Source organism: Schistocerca nitens, chromosome 12 (genome assembly GCF_023898315.1).
Source record: "Schistocerca nitens isolate TAMUIC-IGC-003100 chromosome 12, iqSchNite1.1, whole genome shotgun sequence".
Classification (NCBI taxonomy): domain Eukaryota; kingdom Metazoa; phylum Arthropoda; class Insecta; order Orthoptera; family Acrididae; genus Schistocerca; species Schistocerca nitens.
In genome coordinates, this window is record NC_064625.1 from 144,742,713 (window position 1) to 144,769,667 (window position 26,955).

Below are 26,955 nucleotides of genomic sequence, written 5' to 3' on the forward strand. Positions count from 1 at the left end.
GGACCAGTAATACATGTCCTGAACAACAAATTAAGCTCACCAGAAACCAGACTGTTTGGAGATGACACTGTGGCATGACTTAACAGGATAAAATTAAAATGACAGGAATTGAAAAAAAGAGTGAGAATGTGGAAAAAAGGCCACGTGTGATGATGTAGAGGAGAAGCTGGGGCTGCCACACATTATTTTGAAATGTGATGAGAAAAACGTGACAGACTAAGGAAGAGATGGATGTGGGGAAGAAAAGTTCCTGCGGGAAGAAAGAGCTACGAGGATGACAAACAGCGAAATGAGGAGCTGTGGTGCCTTGGGTGCAATAAATGGCCTTTGACACTGTAAAAATAAAATTGCCTCATAGATAGATAGAACTACAGTGTTGACAGTCCATATGCTAAGATCTGATCGATTTCTAGCAACTGTGGAATGCTAAGTGATCAATGACCTATTTTTCCAATGATATGAGGTCTAGCTAAAAAATACCTGGATTAGGGATATAACATTCTTTATTTTTACTACTTCCTTATTTTCACATTATCCCTGTCAAATTATTCCTGTCCACGATACTTACACCACTCTGTGAGAATTATCCACAGTGTCGGAAGTTATCTTTTGAAACCATGTTCATGACATCTATAACCTTTTCTTCAACTGTCTCACGTCTTGTTTGTTTCAGTGCAAATTTCACTTTTGGGAAGAGAAAATTGTCACACAGAGCGAGATCTGGACAGTAGGGTGAGTGCTCCACCACCGGGTGCCCACAATTAGCGAAAAGTGACTCCTCATGTGAGAACACTCATGTAATATCTGTCTAATTGTTTCTTTCTAACGATATGGATATAATAGAGGGAAACATTCCACGTGGGAAAAATATATCTAAAAACAAAGATGATATGACTTACCAAACGAAAGTGCTGGCAGGTCAATAGACACACAAACAAACACAAACACACACACAAAATTCAAGCTTTCACAACAAATGGTTGCTTCATCAGTAAAGAGGGAAGGAGAGGGAAAGACGAAAGGATGTGGGTTTTAAGGGAGGGGCTAAGATCTTTGCCTCTGTACTTCTGCCTCGACTGACATCTCTGCCGAAACTCTTTGCCTTTACAAATGTCTGCTTGTGTCTGTGTGTGTGTGCGGTTGTATACGAGTGTGTGTGTGCGAGTGTATACCTGTCCTTTTTTCCCCCTAAGGTAAGTCTTTCCGCTCCCGGGATTGGAATGACTCCTTACCATCTCCCTTAAAACCCACAGCCTTTCATCTTTCCCTCTCCTTCCCTCTTTCCTGACAAAGCAACCGTTGGTTGAGAAAGCTCGAATTTTGTGTGTATGTTTGTGTTTGTTTGTGTGTCTATCGGCCTGCCAGCGCTTTCGTCTGGTAAGTCACATTATCTTTGTTTTTAGATATAATTGTTTCTTTCTAAATTCTTACAATATCAGCAACCATACACATGCTCAACTAAAGATGTTTCAGGTTAAAGAAGCATTTTGCAATTTTTTCCACTGCTGTCGGCACTGAGGAACCCCTAAACACGACTTATCTTCACTCTCTTCTCTTTTCTCTTTGAACCACTCAAAGGCTTGAGTGTGTGAAAGACACTCATCCCTGTAGCCCTTTTTTTCAGTAAAGAATGGGCCTCTATAGCGAGCTTTCCAAGTTTCAGTCAAAACAAAAGCAGCAGTCTGAGTGAGGGGTCAGCAGGTGAACGGTTATTGGGAATGGAGAGAGGAGATGATGGTAGTGTAGCATTTGACCTCGAGACCTGCGGTGTTAGTCTTTTAAAATATCAGTCTAGGTATTTTTTAGCCAGACCTCGTAGTTGTCTGTCTACTGCCCGTCCGTGCGTGACACGTACTCTAAGCCAAGTGGGACTTATCATGCTGCCCACCTACAGCTACAACCTACACCTACAGCTACAACTACAGCTACAGCTAGCTACAGTACATAGGAAAGAGCGAGCTGTTGGCTGTTGGACGTACCGGTTCCCGACTCACCGGAATGCTCGTACTTGTGCCTCGCCAGCGAGCTCTGCTTGCTGAAGGCCTTGTCGCACTGGTCGCACACGAACTGGCCCTCGGCCTCTTGGTCAGTGCCACCGAGGGCAGCCAGCAGGCGGTGCCTCTTGGAGGGCGAAGTGCCCAGAGCTGGGTCGCCACCCGAGTCCTCCGCATCGTCCGTCGTGTCTTCGCCATCCCCGTAACCCTGTGGCAGGAGAAAGGGAGTGAGGTCAGGTGCAGGATGACTAGGAAGTGTGTGAATCCAATTAATACTGTTGTAACACTCTAGGCGGCTGGATTTTTAAGTAGTGAGACATGATGTATGCTCAGCCTGGTCCAGTGGATGGACAGCATACCATTGCGGCTGGCTGAAGTCTACAGTGGTAAGAAGTGATATTACCTCACCCTGGTCGAGTGGATGGACAGTAGGAGCTATGGTTATCTCAACCTAGTCCAATAGGTAGTTATCATATAACTGAAGCAGAGAGAGGAAGGGAGGGGGGGGGAGAGGGTGGAGGCGGAGGGGGGAGGGGGGAGGGAGGGATGGGGAGGGGGGAGGGGGGAGGGAGGGATGGGGGGGGAGAGAGAGGGAGAGGGAGAGGGAGAGGGAGAGAGAGAGAGAGAGAGAGAGAGAGAGAGAGAGAGAGAGAGAGAGAGAGAATGTGTGTGTGTCTGTATGTCTTTCTTCATTCTTAAGTCAAAGTTTGACATGGTAATAATTTAGATTCAATGAAATTTTATGATCTAAATTTATACATATAAATTATACCATACTCCAGGTACAGGAGTAACTGTGCTCAGAGTTGCACTTGGACGACACTAGTCATTCATCCAGCAATTAAAATCCATAAGATTGAGGCTAATGAGGAGCAGCTGTTGCTTAATTGAACGTGGGTGCTTTGTTAAGTCTTCCCTCGACCCCCCCCCCCCTCCCCCCTCTGCCCACCCAGGCATACGTGCTAACCAGATATAGCTCTAATGGTTCCTCCTTGCTCCAGCAGGTGGCTGGAGCCATTGGCACTAGAGAGTCAGTGGTATGCAGACTTGGGCAATCTCCTTTCGTTTGGAAACTGAACTGATATAACCGTGCCTTGCTTTCTCTCTCACTCTGCGCCTGCACTTTAGTCAAATTAGATTTTGGTGGAGTCTAGTCATCCTGTATAGGACAAAGAAAATGGATAGTTAGTACAGTAGTTACAGTTGGCAATAGCTAGCAGTTTTAAGAATTAGCAAGGTTTGTCCCTGTTACCGAGTTCTACCATTGTGGAATTTTTTGCAAGGCTCCTACAGTAGCAAGACTTGTGATGTTAGCCAGTATACTATTGCAGTTTGTTGGAGCATACAGTACTAAGATATGTGACATTTACTCCACCTGATCTTTGCAAAATGAAAACTCCCCTCCAAAAAATATTCCCAATTGGGGTCCCCTTCTGCCACTTCATTAAATCATCTGGTATTTGGCAGGAAAGAAGAGAACTTTACATAGGGGTGGGATTAGACCTACACCGATCTCTCTGTGCCCTCGGTGGCTCAGATGGATAGAGTGTCTGCCACGTAAGCAGGAGATCCCGGGTTCGAGTCCCGGTCAGGGCACACATTTTCAACATGTCCCCAGTGAAATATATCAATGCCTGTTTGCAGCTAGGGTGTCCATTTAATTATCATTTCATTCCAGCAAAGCCGCACGTTCATCAACGGTAACTGTTCTTTCGGTAACAGATACTACCGTCATATCTAGTTAAAATATGGCTTCCTGGCCATTGACCTTCTTGTGCAAACGCACACGGTACGCCCAAACTCGTATGGGACTTGGTAGAATAATCTGCCACGAGCAATGAGTATGATGGGCAAACATCTATTCGGCGCACTACGAATGTAGTGGTGCGGACATGTTGGGAATGTGTGTCTCACGGGGAGTGTGCAAGGGATAAGTCCCTGCAGACGCACTATCCTCTGTGCCCGCGGTGGCTCAGATGGATAGAGTGTAAGCAGGAGGTCCCAGGCTCGAGACCCGGTCGGGGCACACATTTTAAACATGTCCCCAATGAAGTATATCAACACCTGTTTGCAGCTAGGGTATCCAGTTAATTATCATTTGATCTCTCCTTCATAGCAATGAACCATCTGAAGAACTGTGAAATTAGTTGTTAGGTTGGGGTCCATCACAGTGACAGTGAGCAACTGAAAGGATATGCGGCACATGAAATTTAAATAAAAACGAAAGCTGTAGAAATAACATGGAAAAAATTGGCAACCTTCATTTTACTGGAAAGTGTGACATCTGGAAATTATATGAGTGTGGGCTGTGCCTACAACGGCTCACCTGCTTCCACGGGCGCTTGTCGGAGTGCGGACTGGAGGAGTCACCACCGTTCTCGTGATAGCGGCCGAAGGGTGCCGGGGACTCGGGTCCTCCGTAGGGCAGCCGATCCAGGGCCGCCAGTGCAAACAAGTCGCGGGGCTGCGACAGGATGCGGGCCAGCCGGCTGCCGCCGTCACCGCCGAAGGGGAAGGTGGGGGTGGCGACCGGGCCGGAAGCGGGTGCCGGGGGCGGAGACTGCCCTGCGTCGAGGGCAGTGCTACGGTGCGGGCTGGGCGTTGCCGACGCTGCAGGAGACGCCTTGCCCACACTCAGATTCATCGCCGCCTCGTCACCGCCGCAGGAGTAGTCGGACCTGTGAGCCGAGTCCACATGTGTACGTGCTGAAGAGTGGCTGTGTATTCTGCTGTCTTTCAGTCATCACAAAATATACGATATGTATACACATTTGCTGCACTGCAACTGCCCTGCTGTACATAATGCGTGTTTCTTGATTCATGTAACAGGCTTCTAGTGGCTGTAGGGGGGACTTAGTAGATAAAATTATGACGAGAAACCATGTCCGGAAATGTACCGTTTAAGCATAAAATAAGTTTAAAGATCAACCTGTAATAGTAATTGTGAAACGCTTTGTATAGACATATATTTGTCATGCAATCTTGCTGAAATTCTCTATGAAATGTATGGACATACAAATTACAGTGTCTGCCAATTACTGGTTTGTGTGTCTGGTGCTACCCTTTGCTCCCCCACTGTGCACTTAGTGGTTGTGCAGTGGTGCCTGTTGTGTGTGTTTGAAGTGGTCAGGAGAACATGGTGGTGATCACCAGGGCATTTGTGTCTTTCTCCCATCTATGTATTTTTTTAGGGGAAAAATTCGAGAAGGTTTCCATGCTCTTACGAACATTCTCACATGTCAACAAATGTTCTAGAGTATAACTTGGAAATGTCACTCTGGGAAAATAATCTTAACCAATGAGTGGTGTAATGTAATAAAGACAAACAAATAATCAAAAAGTGTATCTGCTTATAGCAGCAAACTAAGTAAACAAACAATGATTGTATGCGAGTGCAGGCTTTCTCAGCGAATTTCATATATAAAGTCTTCACGGGTTGTCAGCCGAGTAGCATCGTCGTCTCGCAGCAATGTTTCGATGGAATGCATCTCCATCATCTTCAGGCAAAGTGTCCGAATATCGTTGTTCGCGGGCTTATATCTCTGCTGGACTGCTCTCCTTCCCACGGATTGGCCGGCCGTGGGAAGCAGAGAGCGGTCCAGCAGAGATATAAGCCCGCGAACAACGATATCCCGACACTTTGCCTGAAGATGATGGAGATGCATTCCATCGAAACATTGCTGCGAGACGACGATGCTACTCGGCTGACAACCCGTGAAGACTTCGTATACAAACAATGATTGTGTTAGTGAACAATGATGTAGTTCAATTAAACAAATCAGTGAATAGAAATATGATGCTAGGGGAACAAAAAAATTTAAATCCGTAGAAACAATCATGAACCGAGATGAAAGTGTAAACATTCCAATAGAATTCACAATTCGCTCAACGTTCTTTGTATGGCCTCACAAAAAAAACTGCTAAACATCATCGCATGCGGAAATATTAACTGGAAAAGATAAAGACAAGTCAATATTCTTACTACAAATTCCACTTGTTTGAACTTTGCTTACCATTCAGCCTTAACAGTCTCCAATTTCCTGCAAGGAGGCTTGGTCGACAGGTCAAGGGGCTGCTCACAGGCAGTAAGGTCATAGAGTGGGGGCGGCGACGGCAGCCCCGAAGGTGGAGGGGCCAGTGGGGGCGGTGCTTGGTACGGCACGTGCACTAGCCGTCCTTCCCTGCGGTCGCGTGCTCGTGTGTTCTGGAACCACACCTGCAAAACACCCAGACACACTGCTACATATGTCCTGGCTGGAGAAGTTACACACAAACATATGGGCCTAAACAATCCTACAAATCGAAACGTCTCTTGTACCACAAAAGGAAAGATTAGTATGTAAAATGGGAATATAGTAGCTGAATAGGATTGGTGATGAACAATTTGTTGATGAAAGTATACAGCAAAGCCTGATGTGAGAAAGACTTACGTAACAAGTACGTACAGTGTTAAGGAAGAAGCGGGTGAATGGTGAGATGGAGATAAGGGGTGGGTGAAATATATGAAAAAGCCAACAGAAAATAAAATACGAGTACATCATAGAGCCTAATTGAATTTGCAATGGTAAATGGTTATGTTAACATCTATTCTATTCAGTACAAATGGAGTATAAGTTATTCATTAGGAACGTATGAGACATTCAACAAACTTCATAAAATCATAAATGATGACTTCAGTTTGTCACACAGATATGGCATATACATATGTACAAAAGGCTACAACAATCAAGGTGTAACATTTCCTTATGGATAAAGAAGAAGTAGTATCAGTTATGGTACTGTTAGCTGAGAGACAGAAAAAGTAATTTGAATCCGTACTTGATGTGTGAAAAATATATCTGCGAATCTTTAATGAAAGAGTGACTCAAATGTAGGAAGAAGCAGAAAAACCACCAACTGAAAGAAGAGGATGTGACAAAAATTTCTAGAATAGAATATGAATGAGAATGATAGGGTAAAAGTTGGAGACTCTTTGACAAAGAAACTGATTAAGAAATAATATAGGTGACAGATAAGGAACAATTACCGAAAAAATGATTTAAAAAGGGCATTGAAGGAGAATATACAGCATAAAGGTAGAATTAGGTAGTTGAATGTGGATAAGAGGAGAAGTAGAAATGGCACTACTAACAGTAGATAAGAAGGAAGAAAGATGAAGAGATGGAGTAGTAGGAGGAAGAGGAGGAGGGGGAGACAGAAGAGGAGGAGGTGAGGGAAAAAAAAGAAGAAACAGAGGAACAGAGGAACAGGTTGTGTAAAAGTAGAAAGCAGAGCAGGAGGGTAGTTACAGAAGAAGGAGAACAAGTGACAGAAGAGGGGAAGAAAGAGACAAAGTGTGAGGTACAAGAGACGAAGGTAGCAGTAATTACAGGAGGAATGTAAAATAATAGGGGACAGAAATCATAACACACAGGGGAGTGATGTACAGCAGAATAGAAGAGGGGAATGAAAGTTGATAGCTAGTCAAGTGGAAGGAAATGGAGCAAGTTACAAAAATGTTAATGAAAAAGATAGTGTTGTACGGGAAAGTAAGACAAACAGGAAAAAAATAAGGGTAATGTGAGTACAGTATAAGTAATAGAATATGTGGAGAAGAGGAGAATATGGAAGAGCTACATAAGGAGAAGCTTACGGGAAATTAGTTGTACAGTGAAAGTATCCAAAAGTAGTGAAAGTATCCAAAAGTAGCAAGAACAGCTTGGGAATGCTTAAAAATTAAGTACACAGAGCAATGAACGGGGAATAAGAAAGACTAGTAAATTGTGTGAAGTGACTGATGAAAAGAGGGACAATAGGAGGCAGGTGAGGGTGGATAATAATAAGTCAGTGTCTGGAATAGACAAACAACAGATAGAAAGAAGTAGAGCAGGCACAGAGAGTAAAGAGAAGCACAGTACCAGTATGAAGAAAGAGACTTGAGGAGTGCTTGGGTGGAGCCATTGCCCACTGACCTGCACCACACGTACGGGGAATCCGATGCGGTCGGCGATGCGTGCCAGCTCGTCCTTCTTGGGCCGAGGGTTGGCGGCGTAGCAGCCCTTGAGCACCGCCAGCTGCTCGTCGGCGATGAGCGACCTCACGCGGACCTTGCCCGTCCGACCCATGCCACCTCCCAGGCCACCTCCGCCAGAGCCGTGGTTCCCGGCAGACGCACCGGGGAGGCCGGAAGTGGATCCCGCGGTGCCACCCCCTCCGCCCCCGCCGCCTCCCTCGTCGTCGTCGCTCGCCTCGTCGCTGCCACCGTTGATGGACATTTCCTCCGTCTTGGCGGTGACCGCATCTTCCAACTTGGCCGCTAGGCCCTCACTCCCGCTGCCACTGGCTGCGGAGGATGACGAGGACCCTCCGCCCCCACAGCATAGGAACCTGTCGAACACAGACTTAATGTCATCCCCAGTACACTCTCTTAACACTAAAAGTAGAGCAGTATAAACTGTCTTTGTCGCACAGCTTCAACACACTTAGAGAAGGAAGCCAACAAATGCTGGTGAAATGTAACTTGTATTTATTAGATTAGATTAGATTAGTTGTTCGGTCCATAGATCCCTGCTGAGGAGATCTTCATGGATGCGGAACATGTCAATATTTTTTAAGCTGAAATAACAATACTAATAGAATGAGTATATACAATACATAAATTTTTAAAGCTGTAATAACAATACTAATAGTATAAGTATATACAAAACATCATTTGTTTCTATTAAAAATTTTGTCAATGGAGTAGAAGGAGTTGGCCACTAGTAAGTCTTTCAGGTTCCTTTTAAACTGATATTTATTTGTAACAAATTTTTTTATTTTTGCTGGCAAATTATTGAAGATGAGTGTTCCTGAGTAGTGGACTCCCTTTTGAACTAAAGGAAGTACTTTTAAGTCCTTGAGCAGATCATTTTTGTTCCTGGTATTGTGTGTATGAACTGAGCTGTTTGTTGGAAAAAGAGATATATTATTTAGGACAAATTTCATTAATGAGTAAATATACTGAGAGGCAGTAGTTAGTATACCCAGTTCTTTGAAGAGGTTTCTACAGGATGTCCGTGAATTTACTCCACAAATAATACATATTACATGCTTTTGGACTCTGAAAATTTTTGTTTGAGTTGAAGAGTTACCCCAAAATATTATACCATATGACATTATGGAATGAAAGTAGGCAAAGCATGCAAGCTTTTTCATTTTTATGTCACCTATGTCTGCTAACACTCTAATTGCAAATACAGATTTGTTAAGGAGTTTCTGCAGTTCTGAGACAAACAGTCTCAGTCAAATGACCATCTTCAAATCACGATTAACACTGGAAGTTAAACAAGGTTCTTTGGTGTAAAATACACAATTGTTTTCATGTGCAGCATCTGTCACATATACATGTGCTCACTGTGGTACACATTTTCCTTCAGTTACCAAGTTCAAAACACAACAGTGTATTGCAGTGTTCACCACAGTGCATGGCCCAAATCATACCATAAACTGACGACTGACTACGCACCTGCGTATCATGACAAGTGTAGCAATACTGAATACTGTAGTAGTCCTGGTAATTTTGCAGCCTATTCCATTCACATACTGAGCAAGGGAGAAAGCAGTAGTAGTAATTTTACTTACTATTCCATTCATGTATTGAGCATAGCAGAAACAAGAGTGCATATTCCACTCTTTGCGTCTAAACCATCTTATTTCTGTTCTCATGAAATCAGTAATGCAACATGAATATTTTACGTAAAAAGCACTCCGTTTTCAGGCCACGAGTGGCCTACCGGGACCGTCTGACCGCCGTGTCATCCTCAGAGGAGTATGTGGATAGGAGGGGCATGGGGTCAGCACACCGCTCTCCCGGGCATTATAATGGTATTCTTGACCGAAGCCGCTACTATTCGGTCGAGTAGCTACTCAATTAGCCTCACGATGCTGAGTGCACCCCGAAAAATGGCAACAGCGCATGGCGGCCTGGATGGTCACCCATCCAAGTGCCGACCACGCCCGACAGCGCTTAACTTCGGTGATCTAACGGGAACCGGTGTATCCACTGCGGCAAGGCCGTTGCCTGCTGTAATGTAACTTGTATTTATTCACAAACTAATGCATGGCTTTCCGGGCGGGAAATAGTGCCGGTCCCCAACACGAATCCGCCCGGCGGATTTGTGTCGAGGTCCGGTAGCCAGCCAGTCTGTGGATGGTTTTTAGGTGGTTTTTCCATCTGTCTCTGCGAATGCAGGCTGGTTCCCCTTATTCCGCCTCAGCTACACTATGTCAGCGATTGCTGCGCAAACACGTTCTCCATGTACACACACACCACCATTACTCTACCTCGCAAACATAGGGGTTACACTCGTCTGGTTATAAGACATTCCCTGGGGGTTCCACTGAGGGCCGAACTGCACAATAACCCTGGGTTCGGTGTGGGGTGGTGGAGGGGTCAAGTGGACTGTGATAGTCGTCGTGGGGTTGTGGACCACTATGGCTGCGGCGGGGACGGAGCCTCTCCGTCGTATCTAGGTCCCCGGTTAACATAATGTAACATAACGTAACATGGCTTATAAATCTGACAGTCCAGTCATATTCACACCTGTCAGTGCCTGAAGTAAAAGGCAGCTGAGTGGAAATTTATGCAGTATGCGAGGAGCAGAGGGGTCATGGGTCTTCTATATCTGCAGGCTGAGAAAATCAGAAATGGAGCTCACCTTTCATGCTGATCCAGGTCAACGGCAGATGTGAGCCTCTTGTGGCAGAAGCGGCATTGCAGGTCCTCGAGGGTGTTGTTGTTGTTGTTGTTGTTGTTGTTGTTGTTGTTGTTGTTTGTTGTGATGCTGTTATTGTTGTTGGATGGGTGGATGAGTGTGAGTGGCGACGAGGCGCTGGCGACACTGGAGGCAGATGAGGAGGAGCAGTAGCTGCTTCCAGCGGGGGTGGCCGGGGACCCCGAGAGCTGCTGGGCACCGGCCTCCACCAGACGGCGGCTCACCGTGGACCCCACCAACTCCAGCAGGCGCTCCACACCCTCCTTGGCTGTGGGGCATTCTCACTGGATAAGTTGGTTGCCAGCAGTATATATATATATATATATAGACACACACACACACACACACACACAGATTATATATATATATATATATATATATATATATATATATATATATATATTCACAATTCACACACAAATAAAATGAATGCCAATTGTTGGATTGATGTGAAGAGTTCCTAGATAACAGAACGCAGCATGTTATTCTCAATGGATGGAAGTCTTTAGAAGTAAGAGTGATTTCAGGTGTGCCGCAGGGGAGTGTCGTAGGACCATTGATATTCACAATATACATAAATGACCTCGTGGATGACATAGGAAGTTCACTGAGGCTTTTTGCGGATGATGCTGTAGATATCGAGAGGTTGTAACAATGGAAAATTGTACTGAAATGCAGGAGGATATGCAACGAATTGACGCATGCTGCAGGGAATGGCAATTGAATCTCAATGTAGACAAGTGTAATGTGCTGCGAATACATAGAAAGAAAGATCCTTCGTCATTTAGCTACAATATAGCACGTCAGCAACTGGAAGCAGTTAATTCCATAAATTATCTGGGAGTATGCATTAGGAGTGATTTAAAATGGAATGAACATATAAAGTTGAATGTCGGTAAAGCAGATGCCAGACTGAGATTCATTGGAAGAATCCTAAGGAAATGCAATCCGAAAACAAAGGAAGTAGGTTACAGTACACTTGTTTGCCCACTGCTTGAATATTGCTCACCGGTGTGGGATCCGTACCAGATACAGTTGATAGAGAAGATCCAACAGAGAGCAGCGCACTTCGTTACAGGATTGTTTAGTAATCGCGAAAGCATTACGGAGATGACAGATAAACTCCAGTGGAAGACTCTACAGGAGAGATGCTCAGTAGCTCGGTAAGGGGTTTTGTCGAAGTTTCGAGAACATACCTCCACTGAGGAGTCGAGCAGTATATTGCTCCCTCGTACGTATTTCTCGAAAAAGAGGATAAAATCAGAGATATTAGAGCCCACACAGAGGCACACCGACAATCTTTCTTTCCACGAATACGAGACTGGAATAGAAGGGAGAACCGATAGAGGTACTCAAAGTACCCTCCGCCACACACCGTCAGGTAGCTTGCGGAGTATGGATGTAGATGTACTGGATAACCCAAAATACAGAAAAATATGAAAGTGCACGGATGGGCTATAAGCATTCCATACAGACCTTGATCAGCGTGTGGTGACCCTGGGCTTTGGTGGCCACTACTGGGCCTGGTCTGCTCCATGTCCACATCCTCGCAGCAGCCGCGGTCCTCTTCCTCTTCCTCGTGGTCCATACGCTCCTGCTTGATAACTGGCGCCGATGCGGCCGCAGACTCCGGTCGCGGGGTACCCTCCGGTGACTGGCGCTCCCTGTCCTCGGGGTCGTGGTCGCGCTCTTGCCCTCGCTCCTGGTCTTCATCCAGGCGCTCCTGCTTCACCACCGGACGTCGGGGCTCGCGGTCGTCCTCCGCCCCAGATGCCGTCTGATCCTCCTGGTGTTCTCTGTGCTCGTGGTGCTGCTGGTGGTGCTGTGACGGTGCAGGCAGAGCCTCCACTTTACACGCCTACGGTCAAAGAAGAAGGCTGATTTGATACCCACATCGCTACTGTAGACCATCATGGAGATTGATTTTATTTATTTATTTATTTATTTATTGTTCCGTGGGACCAAATTAAGGAGAAGTCTCCATGGTCATGGAACGAGTCAATACATGAAATTATAACATGATAGTAGAAACAGATAAAATGAAATATAAGAAACGTATTCAGGCGACAACTGGTAAGTTTAAATTAAGAAAATCAACAATGTAACACTGGAATTTGCTCAATTTTTCAGCTCTTCCAGGAGCTCCTCGACAGAATATAAGGAGTGAGCCATGAGGAAACTCTTCAGTTTAGACTTAAAAGTGTTTGGGGTACTGCTAAGCTTTTTGAGTTCCTGTGGTAGCTTATTGAAAATGGATGCAGCAGAATAGTGCACTCCTTTCTGCACAAGAGTCAAGGAAGTGCATTCCACATGCAGATTTGATTTCTGCCTAGTATTAACTGAGTGAAATCTGCTAACTCTTGGGAATAAGCTAATATTGCTAACAACAAACGACATTAAAGATAATATATACTGTGAGGGCAATGGCAGAATTCCCAGACTATTGAATAGGGGTCGACAAGAGGTTCTCGAACTTACACCACATATAGCTCGAACAGCCCGTTTTTGAGCCAAAAATACCCTTTTTGAATCAGAAGAATTACCCCAAAAAATAATACCATACGACATAAGCGTATGAAAATATGCGAAGTAGACTACTTTTCGTGTTGAACTGTCACTTATTTCAGATACTGTTTCAATGGTAAATAAAGCAGCATTTAGTTTCTGAACAAGACCCTGAACATGGGCTTTCCACAACAGCTTACTATCTATCCAAACGCCTAGGAACTTGAACTGTTCCGTCTCGCTTATAATATGCCCATTCTGTCTGATCAAAATATCTGTTCTTGTTGAATTGTGAGTTAGAAACTGTAAAAACTGAGTCTTACTGTGATTTAGCATCAAATTATTTTCCACAAGCCACGAACTTATTTCATGAACTACATTATTTGATAATGTTTCAATATTACACACAAGATCCTTCACTACCAAGCTGGTGTCATCAGCAAACAGAAATATTTTTGACTCACCTGTAATACTAGAAGGCATATCATTTATATAAATAAGAAACAGCAGTGGCCCCAGCACCGACCCTTGGGGAACGCCCCACTTAACAGTGCCCCATTGGGACTGAACATCACTACCACTCTCAATGTTGCGGAGAATTACCTTCTGCTTCCTGTTCTTAAAAGTAAGCTACTCCCCTTACTCCATAATGGTCCAATTTCTGCAGTAATATTTTGTGGACAACACAGCATGAAAAGCATTAAGAGAACAGAGGAAGAGCCCCATCACAGAGGCCCTCAGCTACTGTGGAGTGTGGAGTGACTACTGACCTGGAAGTGATGCAGCTGCTGTTGCAGCTGGTGCTGGAGGTAGGGTGCTGGTAGCTGCTGGAACAGGTGGCCAAAACCCGCCGTAGGCTGCTGCAGCTTGTATTGCACCTGCGCCGCTGCTGCTGCTGCCGCCGCCGCTGCTGCAGCCTGCAAGAGGAACAGGTGTCATCAATCAAGAACAAGGTCTGTTGAATTCTGTACAAGATTTCTGAGTCATCAGCATTTTGTCACAAACATCCACACCGCAAACCAAACAGTGAACAGGGTACAACCTCTAGAATAGAGCGGTGACGAGTTACTTGTTCCACAAGGATCAGTACATTGCCCATTACATATCTCTTAGTATAATAGTGTGACGAACTGTTTTATCCCACACTAAGTATCACTTAAACACCGTCGATTTCAATGCTATGCAAGTCCTGCCAGTGCATGTAATATCTGACATATTTCTCTCATTACATCAGACACAGTGTATGTGTGAAACATTGTCTGAAACATGCTCTACACTAACTGTATTTGCACATCTGTCTACACCACAGTGGGGCTATACACATGCCCCAATGGAGAGACAATATCAAGTGATTCACATGGGTTAATGCTAGGACCATTAACCATCTGTCTTTTTTTATTAATGATATCTCAACTGTTCTGGCACAGTAACTATCACTTACATGCAGACAACCACATTTATACGTAAGTGCAAGATGCTACCATCCTCTATGTCAACACTTGGGAGGACGACGGTTCAATCCTGCGTCCGGCCATCCTGATTTAGGTTTTCCCTGATTTCCTCCAGGCAAATGCCGGATGGTTCCTTTGAAAGGGCATGGCTGACTTCCTTCCCCGTCCTTTCCTCATCCGATGAGACCGATGACCTCGCTGTTTGGTCTCTTCCCCCTAAAAGTCCAATCCAATCTACGTCAACACTGACTTTCTTCCGTCTTTAGCGCGGCGGACACAAAATTTATGTCTGAAAATCAATGCATCTAAAACCCAAGAAACTATAGTCATTCATATGGCGCTTATTACACTTCAGATAAAATAATCACTTCTCTCCCCCCCCTCCCACCCCCACTCTGGTACTAAGTTGCAAACGGATACCTTTTTCTTCGTCACCAGAAGAACAATCTGGGCATAATAATTGAGTACCCTATAAACTGGAACAAACGCGTAGCTTAGTTTGAAACAAGGTGGTACAATATCTCCACTTTACCACTGTGTAACACACAGTTTACTACGAAAGCCACTGAGGAACGATGTATCTGCATCATTCCTCACTTCCTCATGGTTCGTCATGATGTCAGTCCTCTATATGCAACAGAACAGATCCAAAACAGCGTCAAAAACGCCAAAAGTGGCGAAGGTGACAAAAGTTTTGCGATAGCAATATGCATGTAGACAGATGGCGGTAGTATCATGTACACGAGGCATAAAATGGCAATGCACTGGCAGAACTTTGAATGCAGAACGGTAGCTGGAGCTAGACACAAGGGGCATAACATTTCTGAAGCGTGAGGCAATTCAATATACCAAGATCCGCAGTTCAACAGAGTGCCAAGAACACCAAATTTCAGTCACTACCTCTCACTATGGACAATGCATTGGCTGAGGTCCTTCACTTAACTACAGCGAGCAACAGCGTTGGCGTAGAGTTGTATACGCCCGGGTTCCCGGGTTCGATTCCTGGCGGGGTCAGGGATTTTCTCTATCTCGTGATGGCTGGGTGTTGTGTGATGTCCTTAGGTTAGTTAGGTTTAAGTAGTTCTAAGTTCTAGGGGACTGATGACCATAGATGTTAAGTCCCATAGTGCTCAGAGCCATTTGAACCATTTGTAGAGTTGTCAGTGCTAACAGACAAGCAGCCTGCATGAAATAATCACCGAAGTCAATTTGGAATATACGACGAATTCGTTAGGATAGTACAGCGGAATTTGGCGTTAATAGGCTATGGCAACAGTCGACCAACGCGAATTCCTTTGTTAACAGTATGACATCACCTGCAGCGCCTCTCCTGGGTTCGTGGCAATATCAGTTGGACCCTAGACGACAGGAAAACCATGGCCTCATCAGATGAGTCCCGGTTGATAAGAGCTGATGGTATGGTTCGAATGTGGCGCAGATCCCATGAAGCCATGGAACCAATTTGTCAACAATGCACTGTGCAAGTTCGTGATGGCTCCATAATGGTGCAGGCTGTGTTTACATGGAGTGAACTATGTCCTCTGGTCCAAGTGAAGTGATCGTTGACTGGAAACGGTTATATTTGGCTACTTGGAAACCATTTGGAGCTATTCATAGACTTCATGTTCCAAAAGGCAATTCGAGCAAATGATTTGGCCACCCCACATCACCCGACCTGAATCCAATCAACATTTGTGGAGACGAGCTACTGGCAAAAGTAAAGTTGTGAGGACAGGGCGTGAGTCGTGCTTGGGTAGCTCAGTGGTAGAGCACTTGCCCGCGAAAGGCAAAGGTCCTGAGTTTGAGTCTTGGTCCGGCCATATCAGTTGGACCCTAGACGACTGGAAAACCATGGCCTGATCAGATGAGTCCCGGTTGATAAGAGCTGATGGTATGGTTCGAGTGTGGCGCAGATCCCATGAAGCCATGGACCCAATTTGTCAACAATGCACTGTGCAAGTTGGCTCCATAATGGTGCAGGCTGTGTTTACATGGAGTGAATTATGTCCTCTGGTCCAAGTGAAGCGATCGTTGACTGGAAACGGTTATACTTGGCTACTTGGAAACCATTTGGAGCTATTCATAGACTTCATGTTCCAAAAGGCAATTCGAGCAAATGATTTGGCCACCTCACATCACCCGACTTGAATCCAATCAACATTTGTGGAGACGAGCTACTGGCAAAAGTAAAATTGTGAGGACAAGGCGTGAGTCGTGCTTGGGTAGCTCAGTGGTAGAGCACTTGCCCGCGAAAGGCAAAGGTCCTGAGTTTGAGTCTTGGTCCGGCCATATCAGTTGGACCCTAGACGACTGGAAAACCATGGTCTCATCAGATGAGTCCCGGTTGATAAGAGCTGATCGTATGGTTCGAGTGTGGCGCAGATCCCATGAAGCCATGGACCCAATTTGTCAACAATGCACTGTGCAAGTTGGCTCCATAATGGTGCAGGCTGTGTTTACATGGAGTGAACTATGTCCTCTGGTCCAAGTGAAGCGATCGTTGACTGGAAACGGTTATATTTGGCTACTTGGAAACCATTTGGAGCTATTCATAGACTTCATGTTCCAAAAGGCAATTCGAGCAAATGATTTGGCCACCCCACATAACCCGAATTGAATCCAATCAACATTTGTGGAGACGAGCTACTGGCAAAAGTAAAGTTGTGAGGACAGGGCGTGAGTCGTGCTTGGGTAGCTCAGTGGTAGAGCACTTACCCGCGAAAGGCAAAGGTCCTGAGTTTGAGTCTCGGTCCAGCACACAGCTTTAATGTGCCAGGAAGTTTCATTTGTGGAACATTATCGAGAAGTCAATTCATGTAAAAAACCTGCACTTGCAACACATTCACAGTATTGGACGGCTAATGAGGTAGCATGGCTCAATATTTCTGCAGGGGACATCTAACGACTTGTTGAGTCCATGCCAAGTCGAGTCTCTGCACTACGATGGCAAAAATAGGTCCAACACGATATTAGGGGGTACCTCATGGCTTTCGTCACGGCAGTTTACATGGGGTTGGGACACAGCAGTTGCTGTTAATGAACATGCAATTTCCCCATTTTTATTTCGATCGATGCGACAACTAACTATCCTACAGAAGATAAAGGGCAAAAGAATGCAATGTGTGGACCGTGTAGCGCGTATGCCAGATGGAAGACAGGCACTAGTGGGGAAACCAAACACCGAACGCCCCATTGGACGACCAAGAAAGCGCTGGATGGACGACATGGCGAAGGACCTTTCAGCCCTGGGAATTGAAGACACCTGGAGGAACCGGGCACAAAACAGGAAGGAGTGGAAGCAGTGCGTGGTCTGCAGGGCCTGTGATCGCCGAATATCTGTCTATCTATCTATTTGCGTAAATAATCGAAAACGCCTACAATTTCAATGTATCTACCATGTAAAGAGGTGGTTTCTTGGAGCAGTGGCAGCAGACCAAAGACACAGAACCAAGCTTGTGTCCTGGCAAAAGAGTCCGTTTGCCTCTGAAGTCAGGCGCCTGTTCACGATAACACACAACTCCACTCAGCTTGATAGTGACCGCATTATTTAAATAACTGAACGCCGACTCCAGTTTTTCCCCTGGAGAGCACGAGGTAGTGAAACAGTTCCCCTATCTCTTTTAGAGGAAAACACCACCGCAGAGGTCGGTGTGTAGGTCAGAGTGTGTTCGCTGATTCAGTGGAGGTTGCGGGCAGCCTTATCACCAGCCGAGTACAAAGAAGGCGGCGCGCTGCGGTCTGCAGCCAGGAAGTCTGCTGTTGATAGCCGGGGCTGACTCACTGACCCGTGGAGACCTCGACGGCCACTGGCAGCCACCTGACGGAGAAGCGCCTGCTGCGAAGCGTGTGCGCCGGCACCTAACACTGGGGCTACGTTACACCCTCCAACGGAGGCTGGGGTTCAGTGTCCATCGACGACTAGGTAATTGGGGACCGAGGTCGATTTGGAGGTGGTTAGTGAAGGACACTGACCATATCCTCTTCAAGCCAGATAGGCCTCACACTTGCCTTAATCAATTTTGGGGAAGCCACAGAAGAGCCATACCTTGATTCCCGGATTGTGTTTGAACTGTCATCCACACAAATGTTCAAATGGCTTTGAGCACTATGGGACTTAACTGCTGAGGTCATCAGTCCCCTAGAACTTACAACTACTTAAACCTAACTAACCTAAGGACATCACACACAGCCATACCCGAGGCAGGACCCGAACCTGCGACCATAGCGGTCGCGCGGTTCCAGACTGTAGCGCCTAGAACCGCTCGGCCACTCTGGGCGGCCACACAAACGTGTCTCTAGTGTATTAACCACCTTATTCGCTATTGAACAGTTCTGGAAGGTATGAAGTCTCATTATCATTGCTGACGATTAGCTACTTGAGTCCTCCAGGGTAGTTTTTGGATGCTAAATGTAGTCTCACACCAAGTTAAGTACCTACGTTCTGTATTTTAATTTAAAAAACCTACCTGTTACCTACAGTTTGTCTAAAAATGTGAGCTATATGTTTGTGACTATTACAGCGCCATCTATCACAAAGTGAAAAAAGTGGTCCAACTAAAACATTCATATTTCTTTACGTACTACATGAATATGTAATAAAAACTGGGGGTTTGACCTATGGCAGAGCCATCTAGCAGGCCAACCATAGCACCATCTGGTTTCCCCGTTCGAGCTAGACGAGTTTTGTTCTTTGTAGTTTTTTCATTTGATGCTTATTTCGTGAGATATTTGGCCCGGTCACTATGAATGGACCACCCTGTATACTGGATTTTGAAAGACGAGGTATTACAGATCCGTGGGTAGGGTGTTGTTCTGCTGAAGTATGGAGACTTTGATGCTGCACTGTACAGTCACTTTGGGATGTTGAGGTAGGCCCACACGTCTACTGGCCAATGGTGGATGAGATATTGCACGTCACAAATGGGGTGTTGTCCTGCTGAAGTATGGAAACTTTGATGCTGCTCTGTACAGTCTCTTTGGAATGTTGTGGTAGGCCTACACGCCTATCGGCCAATGATGGACGAGATATTGCACGTCACATGTGGGGCGTTGTCCTGCTGAAGTATGGAGACTTTGATGCTGTTCTGTACAGTCACTTTGGAATGTTGTGGTAGGCCTACACGCCTATCGGCCAATGATGGACGAGATATTGCACGTCACATGTGGGGCGTTGTCCTGCTGAAGTATGGAGACTTTGATGCTGTTCTGTACAGTCACTTTGGAATGTTGTGGTAGGCCTACACGCCTATCGGCCAATGATGGACGAGATATTGCACGTCACATGTGGGGCGTTGTCCTGCTGAAGTATGGAGACTTTGATGCTGTTCTGTACAGTCACTTTGGAATGTTGTGGTAGGCCTACACGCTTATCGGCCAATGATGGACGAGATATTGCACGTCACATGTGGGGCGTTGTCCTGCTGAAGTATGGAGACTTTGATGCTGTTCTGTACAGTCACTTTGGAATGTTGTGGTAGGCCTACACGCCTATCGGCCAATGATGGACGAGATATTGCACGTCTACGGGTGGAGCGTTGTCCTGCTGAAGTACTGCACACCTGTAAGTTCTTTCCCGAAGCTACTGTCGGGTGCTGAGGTAGGCGGCTGGCTGTACTCACGTGGTGCGATGGTGGAGCGGCGGCGGACGGCGCGGGCACGTAGTAGGGGGTGGCGACGTGCGGCGGGTATCGGCCCAGGTATGCCGCGGCGGCCGCTGCGAACTTGGGCAGGATGGGCGGGAACTGGCTACTGCCGCCGTTGTTGCTGCCGGCCCCGGTGGTGGCGTTGCCAGCGTGCAGGTGGTGGTTGTTGGGGGCGGCGTGCCCGCCGGGAGCCAGGGGCGCCGAGACGCGCTTTGCCCCGCGATCTGAAACAACAGCCACTCCCCTCACCACATAGCCAGCTCATACTCAAGGTTTCCCCCTACCATAGAAATTCATCCTGCTGGAACCTGCTGTTGCAACCTACTCCTTCGCCCACAAAAAGTTACATTGTACCAACATTTTGGGTTGTACACTGCTTGAATACTGCTCACCGGTGTGGGATCCGTACCAGATAGGGTTGATAGAAGAGAGAGAGAAGATCCAACGGAGAACAGCGTGCTTCGTTACAGGATCATTTAGTAATCGCGAAAGCGTTACGGAGACGATAGATAAACGCCAGTGGAAGACTCTGCAGGAGAGACGCTCAGTAGCTCGGTACGGGCTTTTGTTGAAGTTTCGAGAACACACCTTTACCGAAGAGTCGAGCAGTATATTGCTCCCTCCTACGTATATCTCGCGAAGAGGCCATGAGGATAAAATCAGAGTGATTAGAGCCCACACAGATGCATAACGACAATCTTTCTTTCCACGAACAATACGAGACTGGAATGCAAGGGAGCACCGATAGAGGTACTCAAGGTACCCTCCGCCACACACCGTCAGGTGGCTTGCGGAGTGTGGATGTAGATGTACAACGAGGACTATATGGAAAGTAAGGTCCGATCAGTCGCAAAATGGAAACTGCAGTGAAAATAAAAATTGTTTTATTTGCAATAGTTTGCTACACCTTCCAGCTACTTCTGTCCGCAGCTCTTGGTCTCGCGGTCGCGTTCTCGCTTCCCGAACAAAGGGTCCCGGGTTCGATTCCCGGCGGGGTCATGGATTTTCACCTGATGACTGGGTGTTTGTTTTGTCCTCATAATTTCATCATCATTCATGAAAGTGGTGCGATTGGACTGAGCAAAGGTTGGGACTTTGTACGAGAGCTGATAACCACGCAGTTGAGCGCCCCACAAACCAAACATCATCATCATTATCATCATCATCATCATCATCACCAGCTACTTCTCAAAACAGACGCTGCTCCAACACTTGTCGTAGCTCTGTACCACCTGTCCAGTACCCTCGTCACAGAAGCCAGCCGCCTGTGCTGTCTGCCAGTTCTCTACGCTGGTCTACGGCGCGTTGTCTCGGCCGAAATGCTGTCTTCATAGCATGCGGATCATTTGAGCAGAGCTGGACATCAGAGGGAGCGAATTCCGGGCTGTATTGTCCGTGTAGTGTGCGGCCGAGAACTATCATGAAGAAGGAAGGAATGACAGGTACGCTATATGGGGTTGCGTCAAATCAGGCGAAAACTTGCAGCGGGTATTCATACGAGGGTAATCCCAAAAGTAAGGTCTCCTATTTTTTATATACACTCCTGGAAATTGAAATAAGAACACCGTGAATTCATTGTCCCAGGAAGGGGAAACTTTATTGACACATTCCTGGGGTCAGATACATCACATGATCACACTGACAGAACCACAGGCACATAGACACAGGCAACAGAGCATGCACAATGTCAGCACTAGTACAGTGTATATCCACCTTTCGCAGCAATGCAGGCTGCTATTCTCCCATGGAGACGATCGTAGAGATGCTGGATGTAGTCCTGTGGAACGGCTTGCCATGCCATTTCCACCTGGCGCCTCAGTTGGACCAGCGTTCGTGCCGGACGTGCAGACCGCGTGAGACGACGCTTCATCCAGTCCCAAACATGCTCAATGGGGGACAGATCCGGAGATCTTGCTGGCCAGGGTAGTTGACTTACACCTTCTAGAGCACGTTGGGTGGCACGGGATACATGCGGACGTGCATTGTCCTGTTGGAACAGCAAGTTCCCTTGCCGGTCTAGGAATGGTAGAACGATGGGTTCGATGACGGTTTGGATGTACCGTGCACTATTCAGTGTCCCCTCGACGATCACCAGTGGTGTACGGCCAGTGTAGGAGATCGCTCCCCACACCATGATGCCGGGTGTTGGCCCTGTGTGCCTCGGTCGTATGCAGTCCTGATTGTGGCGCTCACCTGCACGGCGCCAAACACGCATACGACCATCATTGGCACCAAGGCAGAAGCGACTCTCATCGCTGAAGACGACACGTCTCCATTCGTCCCTCCATTCACGCCTGTCGCGACACCACTGGAGGTGGTGCAGCCCGCACGATGTTGGGGCGTGAGCGGAAGACGGCCTAACGGTGTGCGGGACCGTAGCCCAGCTTCATGGAGACGGTTGCGAATGGTCCTCGCCGATACCCCAGGAGCAACAGTGTCCCTAATTTGCTGGGAAGTGGCGGTGCGGTCCCCTACGGCACTGCGTAGGATCCTACGGTCTTGGCGTGCATCCGTGCGTCGCTGCGGTCCGGTCCCAGGTCGACGGGCACGTGCACCTTCCGCCGACCACTGGCGACAACATCGATGTACTGTGGAGACCTCACGCCCCACGTGTTGAGCAATTCGGCGGTACGTCCACCCGGCCTCCCGCATGCCCACTATACGCCCTCGCTCAAAGTCCGTCAACTGCACATACGGTTCACGTCCACGCTGTCGCGGCATGCTACCAGTGTTAAAGACTGCGATGGAGCTCCGTATGCCACGGCAAACTGGCTGACACTGACGGCGGCGGTGCACAAATGCTGCGCAGCTAGCGCCATTCGACGGCCAACACCGCGGTTCCTGGTGTGTCCGCTGTGCCGTGCGTGTGATCATTGCTTGTACAGCCCTCTCGCAGTGTCCGGAGCAAGTATGGTGGGTCTGACACACCGGTGTCAATGTGTTCTTTTTTCCATTTCCAGGAGTGTATGTCATAGACCTGTTTATTTCTACAATGGTTTACATCAGTATACAGTTTGAACATTTAGCTATTTTTCGACATAATCACCATTTCTGTCGATGCATTTTTGTACACGCTGTGGCAGTTTTTGTATGCGGCACAGATTTTCATTGTCGTCATTCCATTCTACAGGCGACGGTAGTCATTATACACAATTGCGAATTCATCTCATGCACTTCCTTAGATAGCTCAGTCGGCAAGCCAACCTGCGCTTACGTTTTAGCAACGCACACGGCGAGTGTTTCTTTTGCTTTGTCTTCGTGGTTGCAAATCCTACCTTGGCCAGCGAGGTCGCCAAATCTCTCCCCAACTGAGAGCATTATGGGCAGGTCCCTCCAACTAGCTCGGGATTCTGACGATTCTGTCCAATTGGACAGAATTTGGCACGATATCGATCAAAATGACGTCCAACAACTCTGCCAGTCAGTGTCGAGCCGACTAACTACTTGAATAAGGGCCAGAGGTGGACCAACGCGTTATTGTCTTCCTCAATTCGTGGAGATCTTTCTCTTCAATAAATGATCCAATTACTCTGAAATTTGTGACATGCAGGTGAAATCTGGCGTTTTCCATCCAGTTAGTATATTTCTTTCGTCGTGCGTAGTTTTTTTTGCCTTGGTGTGTATATGTAATAACAGTTACGTGTTGTTGTTGTTGTGGTCTTCAGTTCAGAGACTGGTTTGATGCAGCTCTCCATGCTACTCTATCCTGTGCAAGCTTCTTCGCCCCCAGTACTTACTGCAACCTACATCCTTCTGAATCTGCTTAGCGTATTCATCTCTTGGTCTCCCTCTACGATTTTTACCCCCCCACTCTGCCCTCCAATGCTAAATTTGTGATCCCTTGGTGCCCCAGAACATGTCCTACCAATCGCCTTCTTTTTCTAGTCAATTTGTGCCACAAATTCCTCTTTCTCCAATTCTATTCAGTGGATACACCGGCTCCCGTGAGATCATCGAAGTTAAGCGATGTCGGGCGTGGTCGGAACTTGGATGGGTGACCATCCAGCCGCCATGCGCTGTTGCCATTTTTCGGGGTGCACTCGGCCTCGTGATGCCAATCGAGGAGCTACTCGACCGAACAGCAGCAGCTTCGGTCAAGAATACCATGATAACGACCGGTGTGCTGACCCCACGCCCCTCCTATCCGCATCCTCCATGAGGATGACACGGCGGTCGGACGGTCCCGGTAGGCCACTCGTGGCCTGACGACGGAGTGCTTTTTACCTCTTCATCAGTTACATGATCTACTCATCTAATCTTCAGCAATCATCTGTAGCACCACATTTCGGAAGCGTCTATTCTATCCTTGTCTGAACTGTTTATCGTCTATGTTTCACTTCAATACATGGCTACATTGCATATAAACACTTTCAGAAAAGACTTCATGACAAATCTATACTCGATGTTAACGAATTTCTCTTCTTCAGAAACGCTTTCCTTGCCATTGCCAGTCTACATTTTATATCCTCTCTACTTCGACCATCATCAGTTATTTTGCTCCCCAAATAGCAAAACTCATCTATTACTTTAAGAGTCTCATTCCATAATCTAATTTCCTCAGCATCATCTGATTTAATTCGACTACGTTCCATTATCCTCGTCTTGCTTTTGTTGAGAAGATGAACATCAACAACAGTTACGTATCTGGATAAAAAAACACATTGGATGTGCATGTAATAGCTTATTTATGAGAATTTATTGAAACTTTACTGCGTGATTTCTCGAAACAGCCAGTTAAAATTTTTTGCAGCCGAGGTCTCCATTTAAGGTATGGTAGGTGTCAGAAGAAGAAAAAGGTGTTCGAAAGAACAATGAAATTTATCAGTTAATGAAGCAACCCACTATCATCCAGAAATTAAAAAGTAGGAAACTTCCTGGCAGATTAAAACTGTGTGCCGGACCGAGACTCGAACTCGGGACCTTTGCCTTTCACGGGCAAGTGCTCTACCAACTGAGCTACCGAAGCACGACTCACTCCCCTTCCTCACAGCTTTAATTCCGCCAGTACCTCGTGTCCTAGCTTCCAAACTTCACAGAAGCTCTCCTGCGAACCTTGCAGAACTAGCACCCCTGGAAGAAAGGATATTGCGGAGACATGGCTTAGAGCAATTGCCCGCGAAAGGCAAAGGTCCCGAGTTCGAGTCTCGGTCCGGCACACAGTTTTAATCTGCCAGGAAGTTTCATATCAGCACACATTCCTCTGTAGAGGAAAAATTTCATTCTAGAAACATCCCCCAGGCTTTGGCTAAGCCATGTCTCCGCAATATCCTTTCTTTCAGGAGTGTCAGTTCTGCAAGGTTCGCAGAAGAGCTTCTGTAAAGTTTGGAAGGTAGGAGACGAGGTACTGGCGGAATTAAAGCTGTGAGGACGGGGCGTGAGTCGTGCTTGGGTAGCTCAGTTGGTAGAGCACTTGCCCGCGAAAGGCAAAGGTCCCGATTTCGAGTCTCGGTCCGGCACACAGTTTTAATCTTCCAGTAAGTTTCATATCAGCGCACACTCCGCTGTACGGTGAAAATTTCATTCTAAAAAGTAGGAGACTGCAATGGGCTGGACATGTGGCCAGAATGGAAAACAACAGGATCACCAAGAAAGCATTTGAAACAACTCTCCGGGCAACAAGACCATTAGGTCGACCTCGTACAAGGTGGAAAGATGACATAGAGAAGGACATCGCAGCATTAGGAGTTTCCGCAGGGTGGAGAGAGGCTGCGAGGGATAGAGGGCGGTGGAAGCAGATCGCTGATGTAGCGCGTGGTCTACAGGGCCTGCGATCGTTGAGAACATAGACAGATAGATAGATAGACAGAAAGGTGTCAGGCGGCAATAGGTAATACGAGTGGCTGCAGTTTGGAAAAGCAGTGCGCGTGGAGGAATGGTAGGAGGCGCGGGTGGACTTACACTTCTCGATGATGGAGGCGGCGGCGGCAGCGGCGGCGGCGGAGGCGGCGGCGTTGTTGGCGGAGGCGGCGGCGGCGGCGGCGGCGGCGGCAGACGGGCCCCGGCCGCCCCCGCGGCCCACCTTGAGGTTCATCACGAGACACTTCTTGGACGTCATGTGGCTCGAGTAGGAGCCGGAGTGCGAGAAGCGCTTGCCGCAGTTGGCGCACTCGAACGGCTTCTCCCCGCTGTGGATGCGGATGTGCTCCTGCACAGGAAGACGCAGAGCGAGTTGAAGTCCAGGCATTCACCCAGGGCCGCGAAATATCGAAGGCGGCGACACACGTGGGCCGATAATCAGAGCAGGCGTGAGCTTGCCTCTGCTCTCTGAGATCTTGGCAGGACGGATCCCCTTTACAATCCCCCCTCCCCCTCCCCCTCCCCACCGTCCCACACATTTCTCTCGCCAGCACTGTAAACTGTAGACACACACACACATTATATATATATATATATATATATATATATATATATATATATATATATATATATATATATACGAGGTGTGGCTAGAAAAAAACCGGACTAGTACTGGTGAAACAATAAAACGAATGCAATAAGGCTGAAAGTCGCGTGGCCTGTCACGTGACTCTGGCTCCGCCTACTCCTCGAGTTTCGTCTGCCTCCTGCACCCAGTCTGCCCGTGGCGTCTGTTTTAAGTAGTTGACGTTTTGTCTGTGCGTCGGAAAATGAG

General features: G+C 47.0%; 1 protein-coding gene, 1 non-coding gene and 1 pseudogene across 2 annotated transcripts in view; 1 reads left to right on the forward strand and 2 right to left on the reverse strand.

The window, feature by feature from the left end:
• LOC126214972 (zinc finger protein 1) overlaps nucleotides 1-26,955 on the reverse strand; it is a 152,390-nt gene that overhangs the window by 5,355 nt on the left and 120,080 nt on the right. The window contains exons 4-13 of the mRNA XM_049941605.1: nucleotides 26,290-26,469; nucleotides 24,965-24,968; nucleotides 20,301-20,548; nucleotides 14,002-14,148; nucleotides 12,203-12,584; nucleotides 10,670-10,994; nucleotides 7,946-8,360; nucleotides 6,008-6,210; nucleotides 4,321-4,672; nucleotides 1,995-2,202 (exon numbers count right to left, since the gene is read on the reverse strand). Coding sequence (XP_049797562.1) covers nucleotides 1,995-2,202; nucleotides 4,321-4,672; nucleotides 6,008-6,210; nucleotides 7,946-8,360; nucleotides 10,670-10,994; nucleotides 12,203-12,584; nucleotides 14,002-14,148; nucleotides 20,301-20,548; nucleotides 24,965-24,968; nucleotides 26,290-26,469 — 2,464 coding nt within the window. The remainder of the gene's footprint in view (nucleotides 1-1,994; nucleotides 2,203-4,320; nucleotides 4,673-6,007; nucleotides 6,211-7,945; nucleotides 8,361-10,669; nucleotides 10,995-12,202; nucleotides 12,585-14,001; nucleotides 14,149-20,300; nucleotides 20,549-24,964; nucleotides 24,969-26,289; nucleotides 26,470-26,955) is intronic.
• Nucleotides 3,516-3,590, forward strand: Trnat-cgu (transfer RNA threonine (anticodon CGU)). The gene has a single exon. It is a non-coding gene; the product is annotated as a tRNA-Thr (tRNA).
• Nucleotides 9,916-10,033, reverse strand: LOC126215461 (5S ribosomal RNA; annotated as a pseudogene).